The sequence below is a fragment of the Mobula birostris genome, chromosome 3 (genome assembly GCF_030028105.1).
Source record: "Mobula birostris isolate sMobBir1 chromosome 3, sMobBir1.hap1, whole genome shotgun sequence".
Taxonomy (NCBI): domain Eukaryota; kingdom Metazoa; phylum Chordata; class Chondrichthyes; order Myliobatiformes; family Myliobatidae; genus Mobula; species Mobula birostris.
In genome coordinates this window covers 97,202,355-97,217,397 of record NC_092372.1, presented here as the reverse complement: position 1 = coordinate 97,217,397, position 15,043 = coordinate 97,202,355, and the positions used below count along the sequence as shown (strand labels likewise).

Genomic DNA, 15,043 nt, shown 5'->3' with positions numbered 1-15,043 from the left:
AATGCAACATGGGTAGTCAAATTGGTACAGAAGATGGCTTCATCAGAAGGCCATGCACTGAGTACAAGAGTTGGGATGTCCAAAATGATAGTGAGTCTACACCCGGAATACCAGGTGCAGTTCTAGCCAGCAAAGTATAGGAAGGACATGATTAACTTAGAAGGGTGCAGAAAAGATTCATAAAGATGTTTCTGGGACTGGACAGCACGAGTTAGAAGGAGAGACAGGACAGACTCGGACAGTCTTTTCCCTGGAGCAAAGGAAGCCGAGGGGTGACCCCATATTTGGAAGTTTAAAACTTCATGAGGGGAAGAGGTAAGTTGAATGGTCAGAATCTTTTACTGGGATCTTTTGTAGCTAGTCTAAAACTAGCTACAAAGGTATAAGGTGAGAGGGATAAGATAAAAAGGGGACCCAAGTGGCATGCTTTTCCACACAGAAGGTGGTTAGTATTTGGAATAAGCTGTCAGAAGTAGGAGAAGCAGGTACAATTACAAAGTTTAAATGATATTTGGACAGGTTCATGGATGGGAAGGGTATTGACAGATAATGGCCCAAAGCAGGCAAATGGGCCTGGTTCAGAAAGGAACTAAGCCCATTTGCTGTGTTGGAGAGAAGGGCTTGTTTCCATGCTGACTAACCCTTTGTGCTCCTTTGATTCTATGAATCCACACCCCTATGGTTATGACACCTTTAAGCCCAGTGGTCCTCAGCCTAGGGTCCATGGAGCCCTTCCTTAATGGTATTGGTCCATGGCATAAAAAAGGTTGGGAACCCCTGATTTAGCCTATCTGTAGTCTAAACATTTATATAACTCAAGTTCCATGACACCTGTACTGTTCAGCCCTTAAATTCAACCAATATTATAACTAAACTTCCAAAATATTCTGAGCTGGCTGTAAATGAAGTACTGGCTTCACTATTTACAGTTCTACAGATTTTCGCGTCATTTCTGACCGGTAAACTCTAACCAGCATGAGTTGAAAAATGAATAAACAGAGTTAATCAATAAGCCCTGAGAATCAATGGAGGTATCACATTCACATGAGAAAGTCTGCAGATGCTGGAAATCCAGAGCAACACACACAAAATGCTGGAGGAACTCAGCAGGTCAGGCACCATCTGTGGAAATAAATAAACAGTCTACATTTTGGACCAAGACCCTTCATCAGCACACCTTATAGCTTTCATAGCATGAGGACACATTCCTCTGCTTGACAAAAGCTAGAAGATAATTATTGAGAGCAATTCTGATTAGATCACACATATGCTACAGATTTCTTTCACATTGGACTTAAGTTAGTTTACAAATTGTGGTAACATATTGGGGGTGGGAAAATGGTAGATGAATTGATTCAGCAATAATGTCTTTTAAGAATATTATTAATAAAAAAATCCTTCTGAGCAAGGCCTTGCTTTACCCATTTAAGGCACAAGACTGCACCCTGCAAGGAATAAAATGGCATGGTAGTGACCAAGCTTAATTTATCAAGAGGTTATGTTACAATGTATAGTAAAGGCTTTTCATGACATAGGTGTGAGATTAAGATAAGGAAAAGGTTAGAATTAGTAATTAAAAAGATTGTGTTTTTTTCTTTTAATGCTGTTTTAATATCTGAAACGTTATTCAGATTGTATGGATATAGAGCTACAAGTAGATTAATATATAGATCAAAGTTGCTGGTGAACGCAGCAGGCCAGGCAGCATCTGTAGGAAGAGGTGCAGTCGACATTTCAGGCTGAGACCCTTCGTCAGGACTAACTGAAGGAAGAGTTAGTAAGAGATTTGAAAGTGGGAGGGAAAGGGGAGATCCAAAATGATAGAAGGCAGGAGGGGGAGGGATGGAGCCAAGAGCTGGACAGGTGATTGGCAAAGGGGATATGAGAGGATCATGGGACAGGAGGCCCAGGGAGAAAGAAAAGGGAGGGGGAAATCCCAGAGGATGGGCAAGGGGTATAGTCAGAGGGACAGAGGGAGAAAAAGGAGAGTGAGAGAAAGAATGTGTGTATAAAAATAAATAACGGATGGGGTACGAGGGGGAGCTGGGGCATTAACGGAAGTTAGAGAAGTCGATGTTCATGCCATTTGGTTGGAGGCTGCCCAGACGGAATATAAGGGCTTCCTGCACACATGCTGAGCTCGTTGACTTTATTAACTTTGCCTCCAACTTTCACCCTGCCCTCAAGTTTACCTGGTCCATTTCTGACACCTCCCTCCCCTTTCTAGATCTTTCTGTCTCTGTCTCTGCAGACAGCTTATCCACTGATGTCTACTATAAGCCTACTGACTCTCACAGCTATCTGGACTATTCCTCTTCTCACCCTGTCTCTTGCAAAAATGCCATCCCCTTCTCGCAATTCCTCCGTGTCCGCCGCATCTGCTCTCAGGATGAGGCTTTTCATTCCAGGATGAGGGAGATGTCTTCCTTTTTTAAAGAAAGGGACCTCCCTTCCTCCACTATCAACTCTGCTCTCAAACGCATCTCCCCCATTTCACGCACATCTGCTCTCACTCCATCCTCCCGCCACCCCACTAGGAATAGGGTTCCCCTGGTCCTCACCTACCACCCCACCAGCCTCTGAGTCCAACATATTATTCTCCGTAACTTCCGCCACCTCCAACAGGATCCCACCACTAAGCATATCTTTCCCTCCTCCCCCCTCTGCTTTCCACAGGGATCGCTCCCTACGCAACTCCCTTGTCCATTCGTCCCCCCCATCCCTCCCCACTGATCTCCCTCCTGGCACTTATCCTTGTAAGCGGAACAAGTGCTACACATGCCCTTACACTTCCTCTCTTACCACCATTCAGGGCCCTAGACAGTCCTTCCAGGTGAGGCGACACTTCACCTGTGAGTCGGCTGGGGTGATATACTGCGTCCGGTGCTCCCAATGTGGCCTTCTATATATTGGCAAGACCCGACGCAGACTGGGTGACCGCTTTGCTGAACACCTACGCTCTGTCTGCTAGAGAATGCAGGATCTCCCAGTGGCCACACATTTTAATTCCACATCCCATTCCCATTCTGACTTACCTATCCACGGCCTCCTCTACTGTAAAGATGAAGCCACACTCAGGATGGAGGAACAACACCTTATATTCCCTCCAACCTGATGGCATGAACATTGACTTCTCTAACTTCCACTAATGCCCCACCTCCCCCTCGTACCCCATCCGTTATTTATTTTTATACACATTCTTTCTCTCACTCTCTTTTTACTCCATCTGTCCCTCTGACTATACCCCTTGCCCATCCTCTGGGATTTCCCCCTCCCTTGTCTTTCTCCCCGGACCTCCTGTCCCATGATCCTGTCATATTCCTTTTGCCAATCACCTGCCCAGCTCTTGGCTCCATCCCTCCCCCTCCTGTCTTCTCCTACCATTTTGGATCTCCCCCTCCCCCTCCCACTTTCAAATCTCTTACTAACTCTTCCTTCAGTTAGTCCTGACGAAGGGTCTCGGCCTGAAACGTCGACTGTACCTCTTCCTAGAGATGCTGCCTGGCCTGCTGTGTTCACCAGCAACTTTGATGTGTGTTGCTTGAATTTCCAGCAGCTGCAGAATTCCTGTTGTTTGAGATTAATATATAGGTTGGGAAATAGATATACAATAATAGCAGTGCACAATTCCACATGATTCCAGAGATATCACCACGGAGGAAAAGTTGTTATAAGCAGTTTGTAAAAACATTGCTCAAGAAGTCCCTCCCACTTCCGATATATTAATTAAGGTAATCAAAAGGAATTGCATCTTCTGTTGCAAGCAGAAACCCAGCAGTGGCAGAGATGGTATTTCTTTGTCTGTCTGCAGCTGCCCTCTGGTGTTCAAAACTTAAAGGCACAGTATGGCTTGCGTGGTTGGCTATATATGCCAATAATAAAATTAGTGTTCAGAATTTTTCTCTATTAAATGGTCTCAATGTTTTAAAACATGCCAAGATACTGCATTAATGACAAAATGGGAAACAACACTTTACAAGAGATAATAAATGTTGAGGAAAGTACAGCAATAAAAATACACAAAATGCTGAAGGAACTCAGCAGGCCAGACAGCATCAATGGAAAAGAGTACAGACGATGCTTCAGACTGAGACCCTTCAGCAGGACTGCAGAGAAAAAGATAAGGAGTCAGAGCTAAAAGGTGGGGGAATGGGGGAAGGGAGGGAGGGAGAAACACAAGGTGATACATGAAATGGAGAGGGGAAGGGGTGAAGTAAAGAGCTGGGAAGTTGATTGGTGAAAGAGATAAAGGGCAGCAGAAGGGGGAATCTGATGGAAGACAGAAGGCCATGGAAGAAAGAGGGTAGGAGAACCAGAGCAGGTGATGGGCAGGCAAGGAGATAAGGTGAGAGAGGGAAAAGGGGACAGGGAACGGGGGTGGGGGGGCATTATCGGAAGTTCAAGAAATCGACGTTCAAGCAAGCAGGTTGGAGGCTACCCAAATGGAATACAAGATGTTGTTTCTCCAACCTGAGTGACAGTGGAGGCCATGGATAGACGTATCAGAATGGGAATGGGAAGTGAAATTAAATTGGGTGGTCACTGGGAGATCCTGCTTTTTTCTGGCAGATGAGGTCAGACTCAGGTTGGAAGGGTAATACCTTATATTCCGTTTGGGCAGTCTCCAACCTGCTGACATGAACATTGGTTTCTCGAACTTCTAGTAATGACCCCCCTGCCACTCCCCATCCCCTTTTCCCTATCTTCCCTCTCTCACCTTATCTCCTTGCCTGCCCATCGCCTGCTCTGGTTCTCCTCCCCATTTTCTTTCTTCCATGGTCTTCTGTCCTCTCCTGTTAGATTTCCCCTTCTCCAGCCCTGTATCTCTATCACCAATCAACTTCCCAGCTTCACCCCTTCCCCTCCCGGTTTCACCTATCACCTTCTGTTTCTCCCTCCCCTTCCTCACCTTTTAACTCCACTCCTCAGCTTTTCTCTCCAGTCCTGCTGAAGGGTTTCAGCCCGAAATGCCGACTGTACTCTTTTCCATAGATGCTGTCTGGCCTGCTGAGTTCCTCCAGCACTTTGTGTGTGTTGCTTGGATTTCTAACACCTGCAGATTTTCTCTTGCTCGCAATAAAATACATATTGGAATCGGGCAATTATGTTTCATTTGTAAACTGAAGATAAATAAGAAAACTTTGTTTTCTTGGAAAGCCATTTTTCCTGATTAATGAAACAGAATGGATGCAATAGCTATTCAGATCTCAGTCTATCCTACACAATATTCTCAAATCAGCATTCAATGCTTTTCATGCTTGTGAATACAGTGATTAAAGTGTTGAGCGTTGGAGGATTCTATTCAGCTATTTTTTTCTGTTGTATCCCGACAGTTCTCTGTAAGTGAATGTACTACTAAAAATTATAATGGATTCTGGGGCAGTGGCCTTAGCATCAAGCAATTAACACCATCTGGAGAGCTCCTATGTCAACAGTTAAGTGTCATAACAGCCATTTTTCAGTGATTAATGTTTAGAAAAGGCTTAAGAAGTATAAATGACACCAGGGGATCCTACCCAGGGCATACTGGGTAGTCTTAGATGGAACTTTTACTGGGCAGTTTATCTACTCAGCCTGATTACCTCCCGTTCTGCAAGGGATGAAAATGTCCCCACCTACTTCAGGTCAAATTGCATCTGACTGTAATAAAAACAGAAGATGGTGGAATTAAAAGTGCAAACACGAGGAAATCTGCAGATGCTGGAATTTCAAGCAATACACATAAAAGTTGCTGGTGAACGCAGCAGGCCAGGCAGCATCTCTAGGAAGAGGTACAGTCGACATTTCGGGCCGAGACCTTTCGTCAGGACTAACTGAAAGAAGAACTAGTAAGAGATTTGAAAGTGGGAGGGGGAGGGGGAGATCTGAAATGATAGGAGAAGACAGGAGGGAGAGTGATGGAGCCAAGAGCTGGACAGTTGATTGGCAAAAGGGATATGAGAGGATCATGAGACAGGAGGCCTTTGGACTTACTCAGCAGGTCAGGTAGCTTCTTTGAAGTGTAAAACAGAATTAACAACTCAGGTGAATTACTTTTAATCAGAATTAGAAAAATTCAGATGTGTTTTCAGAAGAGCAGAATGTGCTGATAACATAGTAGGATAGCGATTAGCGCAATGCTTTGTAGCAGCAGTGATCACCAGGCAGGGTGCACTTCCTGCTGCTGTCTGAAAGGAGTTTGTACTTACTTCCCTGGGTGCTCCAGTGGAGGGGTTTCTTCTCACATCTCAAAAGGATGCACAGGTTAGGGTTGGCAAGTTGTTCCCCTGATATGTTAGCACTGGAAGCACGGCAACACTTAACAGGCTGTGTTGGCCATTGATGCAAACAATGCAATGTATGTCCAAACGATGTATGTTTTTATATGTGGCATGGCTATTTTTTAAAATATTTCTTTAAGAACAAAGTAAAATTCTAAGACAGGGTAAAAACCAAGAGGGAGTGAATGATATAAATGACAATGGGCTTTTTAATCATATTTGATCTGTGTCGAGGAGGGTCAATGCTTTATCAAAAACACAAAGGAAATAGAGACCAGTGAAATTGGGCAAGGCATGATCTCTCCTTCAGGCAGAGCGGATGTATCGACAAGACTTCACTGTCCTCTCTCTGCTAGCACCACCACCATCACTTCTATCATTTAGTCTCATTGGTCTGACAGATAATTCTTATTCTTTGTAACTCAATATGATTGTTTTCTATGTTCCCCTTGCTTTGATGAAAAACCATCAACCATCTCCCTCCGCAAATGTTGCCTGACTTGTTGAGCCTTTCCATAATTACTTGTTTTTCAGAATCTGCATATTTTTTTTACTTTTCAAATACACACAATTGGCCTTTCTGCAGCAGCTGCTTCAATACTGAACTATAATTTCGTGGGGTTCTTGTAAGTGCAGATCAACAAAACACATCCTGAACAGAAAATATTCTACATTGTTAATTTAGGTATATCTTTCTGATAATAAAAGCCAAATTTTGTTGTTGAATTAAATGACTCTCTTATAGCTGAGACAGCTAAAAAATGAACTGATAATCTAAGCCATTTTGGGTTCAGAGATAGCACTTTACCTCTTGAATCAGAAGGCTATCAGGTTAGGTGCCTCTCTGGAAATGAGGCTGACTCTTCAAAGAAAGTACAGAGACTGGGTTAGAAACCCATGGATGCTGAACTTTAGATGAAAAGCTAAGCCAAGACCTTCTCAGGGGGCCACAAATGACCTCATGGAATTATTTGAAGATGATCAGAAATAGTCATCATATTTATCTTTCAATCAACATTATTAAGTCAGATTACCTCTTCACTGCTACATGTAGACTCCTAAGCAACACACACACAAAATGCTGGAGGAACTCATTAAGTCAGGCATCAGCTATGGAGTTGATGTCAGGCTGAGACCCTTCACATGATGAAGAGTCTCAGCCCAAAATGCTGAATGTTTATTTCACTCTGTTAATGCTTCCTGACTTGCCGAGTTCCTCCACCATTTTGTGTGTGTTGCTGAAGACTTCCAGCATTTGCAGAATCGCTTGTAGTTATGACCTGTAGACCCTTCCTGTCTGGAAATTTATCGCTGCATTTCCTACACTGCATAATTAACCACCTATCAGTATGATTCATTACTGTAAAGTACCCTGGAATGTCCTGAACACATGTCAAATTTGGGAACTAAGGTTGCTTCAACTGTTGGGACACATTAGATATTGTAACTTGTGTTGTTTTCCAAAGGTGATTCTTGGATAGAGTGACCTGGTGACACCCATCTCCTGTCCAGAGACAGGATGTGAAAGGTGCCATTTAAAACTTAAGTTCTTTAGTTAAAAATGGCAGGTGTGTAATCTATGTGTAGGCAATATTTTTGACCATTCCTTTCACTAATATTTTGTCAAGCTATAGTGCATAAACAATAGAGCAGAATAAGGGAGATAAACAGGACAGTAAATCAAATGTGTTAAGGGTTATTGTACAAATGACAGATTTTTCCCGAGTACATCAACATAGTGTCAATATACTTAGGAAATTTTAGTCTGTTATAATATGTTATGAAGTAAGGTATTTCTGGGTTCATTTCCTGGCCCATGAACAGAACCTTTGCAAAAATTGCAAGTTAGAGACGCCAGTTTAAATTTAAAGGAGCAGTGGATGAAAAGTAAGCCTGGAAATGAAGAAGGAATTAAGAAGGAGGAGTAGATGCAAGCAACGGACAGAGAGAGAGGGGATGATTCAGAAGATACACATTGGTCCCTTACCACATCCATAGTTACATGAGTCACTTGATTCAGGAGCTAAGTCAAACTGGTCAACCTCGAAAATCACGAATTGGGGAATCTATCAGGTTTAACATGCAAAAGGGCAAAATAGCTTTTGCATTAACTCAAGAGATATAGGTATAATTGAAGAAATACAATTATATACTGAGAGTGGTGCTCAACACACCTCGCACTAACATAGCATCAATAAACAGAACAGATAGATTTAGCCAAACAAGAATCAATATCTCAGAGGGAGTCCTGTCCTATTTAGACCCCAACCTTAGTAATGAGTGCAATATTGCATAACGGCAGCTCTCAAGAAGTTCAACCTCATCTAGGACAAAGCAGTCCACTCAACTGATACCCCATCAACCGCTGTAGACATTCTTTCCCTCCACCACCGCCAAACAGTTTTTGCAGAATATACCATCTGCAAAATACAACAGACTATAGATACCCGCCAGGTTGTTCTAGCAGCATCCCCAAATCTACAGTATGTACCATCAAGAAGGACAAGGACAGCAAGGAGATATGAACAGCACCACTTGCAGGCTCTTGCCCAAATCACACATATTCTAATCTGTATTGTTGGTTTTGATCATTGTTGAGTCTATATCCTGAAACTCTTTACCCAATGGAACAGTGGGACCTCTCTCACTACTACAGTAGTTCAAGAGAACGGTCTCACAGGCAATTAGAAACAAATAAATGCTGACCTGAAATGTCACATCACAGAAGATGAAAAGACAGATAATTAAATAAAAAATAATATAGACATGCTGGAGGTGTTGTGGGGGAACATGCTGCTGATAGGGTCAACGATTCAGTTACTGTGTATAGGAATAGTGCGTAATTTCAACATCCTCAATGAAAGAGTTGGTTGGACAATTCATAGAGTGGCACAATTGTTACAGAATATGATAGAATATCATAGCAACAAATCAGATATATCTGTGACTGATAATAAATTCCCTTACATAAAATATGTAATAAAAGACATTTGCAACTAGAATTCAGAAAGAAGCCTTCACCTTTCATTCTGTCTCAGTTTCCTTTTTAATACAATTGATGCAGTAATTGTACCAATTATCAATCCGGTAAGAATACATTGAATATCTATTTAACAGCCTGGAGATATTTAAAATCGCCTGGTCCTGTTTTGGCAATTGAACATATTATTAATTGTTGGCTATTTCATATTGGAAAGCATATTTGAAGTCATTCAAGGCTAACAGCCAGCCAGTTAACCTCAGTGAAGAATGAAAAAAGTAAGTATTTCTGTAAGAATAATTCTCTATAGTTCTCAAGCATATTTGTTCATATCCATTTACTAGCTATGTGGAAACTGTGCCTGGGATGACAGGATACATGTGATTTGTTAGTTAGAAAAGGGGTTTAAAAAAACCCACAAGTAATAATTGAATAATATAGACACAGAATTTTCAAATTAAGTTATTTAAGAATGTATTTTTTTATTAATGCCAAGGGCTGCAATTAACGCATGCTTTCCTTTGGTAAATCAAAACTTGCTGGGATGTGAGCATTTGGCCTAGGCAGGTAGCCTGTGGGAAGTTACTGGTAAGTCAGGATCTAGTGAGTAGTGGCAGAGTTCCAGCTTCTGCATGTCTGGATAGGGTTCGACTTCAAAATTTGAGGTGGGGCTGTTTCCATGTGCCTGCATCCTTGAAAATGGGAGAAGGCGTGGAATTGGCAGGTGTTGCTGCTGAAAGCATGCGATGTTGCTGCAGTACAAATAAATTATGCATTTCTTTTGCTGGTGGAGCATATTAGAAGTGATTAAGAATGAGCTAGTAATCTAATGGGCTGCTTCAATGTGGATAGTGTTTAATTCATCTGGGCATAACCAACAAGGCCAGAGGGCAATAGTGGGCCTTCTTTGTGAACTGATGCTGTACTTCTGCTGAATATACTCTACCAATGCTATCTGGCAGGAAGTTCCAGGATTTAGACCCAACGGCAACAAATTATTGGAGTAAATCAGTGTGCAATTTGGAGGGAAAACGGCAATGGTGGTGTTCCCATGTACTTCTGGCAGAGGTGTGGGAGTGCTACCAGGCACAGTTGAGATGAGCATTTTGCAGATAATACATGGGGTAGTGATGGCGCCCCATGGGTGGAGAGATCAAATATTTAGGGAGCTCTGATGCTTTGTTCTAGATGATGTAGAGTTTCTTTTGAGTTTTATTGCAGTTATGATCATGTAATTACCTAGAGGATGTTCCATCACACCCCTAGCTTCTACCTCACTAATGCTGGAAGCATTTCGAGAAGTCACGAGAATTAGTGAAACAGTTAATCATAAATATCCCCATTTCAGGACTTATCAAGAAGCACGGGTATTAAAGAAATAAGAGCAGAAAATGCTGAAAGTATTCAATGGGGCAGGTAGTATTCCAGGAGAGTTAATATTTTACAGAGAACTTTTCATCAGATCTTTCTACACCTGCTGAACATTTTCAGCATTTAACGGTTCATCTTAGATTTCCAGGATCACTGAGAAACAGTCAATGTTATGGGTCAAGGACCCTTCATCAAAACAGGAAGTGTGAAAACACAAACTTGTTTAAAGTTGCAGTAAGGGAGGTGGGATGGGAGACAACAGTGGAAATGTCTGCCCTAGAACGCAGCCCTAAATTGTCAAGGTAACCACTACCAAGCAGCTGGGGCAAAATGTTAGAGAAATAATTTGAAACACAGCGAATTGAATCAGGATATAGCCACATCTGTGGAAGAAAAAGTTAACACAGTGACTGAGTCTGTGCCTAAGAAGCATAGACCAAACTGCTAACTACATAAATGTGATTATGGGTGAATAATAAAAGGGCACCATATCAAAGAGTATCTCATCTCATTATTAAAGGAACATAACTAAAAAGTCTGAAAGATGTTCACAGACTCTAAGCATAATAATTCATTGAGTTCATTTATTTCCAGCACTAAATAATATTATAATTTCCATGGATCAGCATTTACACATTGCACTCCTCTTTCCTTCGATAAATCCAAGCAGTTTATAGAATTGCTAAAAAACAAATACAATATATAAACACCTCATGCACAGAAATATTATAATATCTTAGAAATAACCACTATCAGAATCAATTTTCTGAAACTAGAATCCTCAGTTTTAAAAACATCTTCAATTCTTTCCTGGGGGGTACCTAATACCTGATAAGAAAGCAAACCATTGAAATAAACTAGCAATTTTTCAAATAGCTCACTGCAAATTCCACCAAACATTCATTCAAAGATGATGTGAAAAGCAAGAAATTGTTTTATGCATTTGATGGTCAAAGATAATGCAAGTTATAAAAATAATGCAGCTTTGCAGAAACCAAAGATCCATTTGGGAAAAAAAATCTCTCTAGTGAATTATTCTGCAACTTGTTAATCAGAAGTTCAAGGGAGAGCACTCTTAAACATTTTAAAATTATTAGCAGTTTTGAATGAGAATAATGAATCAACATTTATTCAAATGAAAGTCAAAAACAAGATAGTGAGATATCGTGTCACATATCTGCACCAAACATAAAACATTTTCTACGAAGAAGCAATTCTATTATCAAACGATCACATGAAAGATGCACTATGTAAAGTATGTGGAATAATTTTAAAAAACAGTTGCTCACAGTTTATTTTTATTCATATGATTTAAGGAGTTAAAGTGCATAAAAAAATAATCAGCTGCTACAAAGTAGCATAAGGATACAGTCCCTTCCTGGAAAAAGAATTTTGTGGCGGACCATTTCTCCCATAATGCACCCAACAGACCAAATATCCACTACGAGTTCAGAAAATGATTGTAACACAAAAAAAAGAATTAGTATTAGAAACATCATATAAATGGAGAAAGCGTAATTAAGGATCAACAAAAGTAAAAATTAATTCACATTCCCTCAATATGCTGGAAACTGAAACTACACAAAATGATGTTAATGAAGACAATCCACTGAAACTAGACCCAACTGTCTAAGCCCAAATTCTAATAGAAATAAAAAGTATGAAGACTTCAATCCATGTTGGGCACTTCAACGCAAAGGTGCCATCAGAGAGATATGCCAAGCTCTGTAGGTAATTATCAAAATTCTATGTAAAATTAGAATATATAAATCAGATAAAATCAAAATGTTGATTTAATTAATGGAGTATAAATCTAATACTGTACATATTTCTGTAAAACAGATTGCAGTGACTGGGAACTGAAAATAGAGTTTGACAGCAGCATTGATGGTTCATTAGCAGAGAATTCCCCTGCAACTTGTAAAGAAAGCAGTAAATACACCTTTTTCATGTTTAATATAACAGAATAGTTCTGACACATTTCTGCTTTCATTATTTTTGGACATGCTTTTCTACTCATTGTTAAATTTTGAACTGTAAGGGCTGGTATCATTGTTATTAAAGGAGTAATTTGTGTTTTAAAAGACAAAATGAAAATCAGCCCTCCGTGCTATCAGGACTACATGAACATTTATAACTGAAAATAATCATCCTTAAAAGTTTAATCAGTCCAGATTTACTTATGAACACAACAGGTTTGAAATTTCATCCGAGGACAGTAATGTCTGTCTTCCCCAACCTATGTGCGTGTTCATGACAGCACTGATAAAGCTGACTGCTTCACTCTAAGTCCCGATTTCACATCAAGGGCACTCTCCATCATATTGTATTTCTACAACCATGCCAATAGGACAGAACTAGAATACATCTTGCACCTGAAACTGACACCAATGAGACAGCAACAGTGAGACTTTCAACCAGCACCACAATTTGTAACCTCAGTCCTCCATTACTATCAAAGCCAAGGGATCAACTCTGGTTTAATATGTGCTGCAGGGCCATCAAATGCTCCTCACGTTAACCCTTTTATTCCTGGAATCATTCCCGTGAATCTTCTCTGGACTCTCTCAAATGCCAGTGCATCTTTTCTTATACAAGGGACCCAAAACTGCTCACAATACTTAAGTGCGGTCTGACCAATGCCTTAATAAAGCTTCAGCATAACAGCCTTGCTCTTGTATTCTAGTCCTGTCAAAATGAATGCTACTATTGCATATGCTTTCCTTACTACTGACTGAACCTGCAAGTTAACCATTAGGGAATCCTGCATAAAGACTCCAAGTTCCCTTCCACCTCTGATTTCTGAATTTTCTCCCCATTTAGAAAATAGTCTATGCTTTTATTCCTTCTAGCAAAGTGCACGACCATGCACTTTCCTACACTGAATTCCATTGAATATCTCTTTATCCACTCTCCTAATCTGTATAAGTCTTTTTGCAGACCCCCTGCATTCTCAACACTACTTGCCTCTCCAGGTATCTTTGTATTGTCCGCAAACTTGGCCACTAAGCTATTAATTCCATCATGCAAATCATTGACAAATAACGTGAAAAGAAGCGGTCCCAGCACAGACCCCCATGAAACACCACTAGTCACTGGCAGGCAACTAGAAAAAGGCACCCTTTATTCCCAATATTTGCCTCCTGCCAGAAAGCAAGTTTCAATCTATGCTAGTATCTTTCCTGTAATATCACCTCACTCTCACCTCTCTTTTACTCTAATTTAGTGATATTGTGCAAAGAAGGCCCCACAAGCTATGTAGCTCCAGCAACCCCTGACAAACCTGATTAACCCTAACCTAAGCACAGGACAATTTACAACGTCCGGTTATCTGGCCTGGTATGTCATCGGACTGTGGGAAGAAACTGGAGCACCCTGGGGAAACCATCGCATTCCACGATGGGGGTAGGGGGAGGGAAACATACAGATTCCTTACAGAACACTGCCAGAATTGAACTCCAAACTCCGGAATGCTCCAAGTTGTAACATAGTCATGCTACTGCTACGCTACCCTGGCACCGGAGACTCTTAATATACTTGAAAAAAAACTTCTGGTAACCTCTTATATATTAATGGCTAGCTTACTTTCACATTTCACCTTTTCTCTCATTATGGCTTTTTTTAGTTGCCTTTCCTTAATTTTTAAAACTTTCCCAATCCTTCCTACTGTTTTTGGCTATTATATACATGTTCTCTTTCCCTTTTATGCTGTCTTTGACTTCCTTTGTCAGCCATAGTTACGTCATCCTCACCTTAGAAAACCTTTTCATTTTTGTGATGTATCTATCCTCTGCCTTCGGAATTGCCCCCAGAAACTCCAGCAATTGCTGTTCTGCCATTATCCCTGCAAAACCAGCCAGCTCGTCTCTCGTGCCTCTGTAATTTCCCTTACTCCACTGTGATACTTACACATCTAACTTTATCTTCTCCCTCTTAAACTGCAGGGTGAATTCTATCATAGTATGATCACTGTTCCCCACGGGTTCTTTCAACATAAGCTCCCTAATCAAATCTAGTTCATTACATAATGCCCAATCTAGAATTGTCTTTCCCATAGTAGGCTCAACCACAAGCTGCTCTAAAAAGCCACCTCATAGGCATTCTACAAATTCCATTTCTTGGGATCTTGCATCAATTTGATTTTCCCAATCTACCTGCATATTGAAGTCCCCCATGACTATCATAACATTGCCTATTTACATGTCTTTTCTGTCTCCCGTTGTAATTTGCAGCCCACATGCTGGCTACTGTTTGGGAGCCTGTATATATTTCCCATCAGAGTCATTTCACCCTTGCAGTTTCATTACTCTATCCACAATCCTGTGTAACCTCTTTCTAAGGATTTGATTTCATCTTTTTTATCAACAGAGCCTCCCCACACTGTCTGTCTACTTGCCTGACCCTTTGATACAATCCGTATCCTTGGATTTTC

At 40.9% G+C, this 15,043-nt stretch overlaps 1 protein-coding gene across 12 annotated transcripts in view; it reads right to left on the bottom strand.

Moving 5' to 3' along the window:
• mapk10 (mitogen-activated protein kinase 10) overlaps positions 1–15,043 on the bottom strand; it is a 353,081-nt gene that overhangs the window by 70,540 nt on the left and 267,498 nt on the right. For 11 of the 12 annotated variants that reach the window (XM_072253118.1, XM_072253115.1, XM_072253110.1 and 8 more), the window contains one exon: positions 11,981–12,052. The exons of the other annotated variant lie outside the window; for it this stretch is intronic. In XM_072253118.1, coding sequence (XP_072109219.1) covers positions 11,981–12,052 — 72 coding nt within the window. The remainder of the gene's footprint in view (positions 1–11,980; positions 12,053–15,043) is intronic. 12 annotated transcript variants of the gene reach the window in all.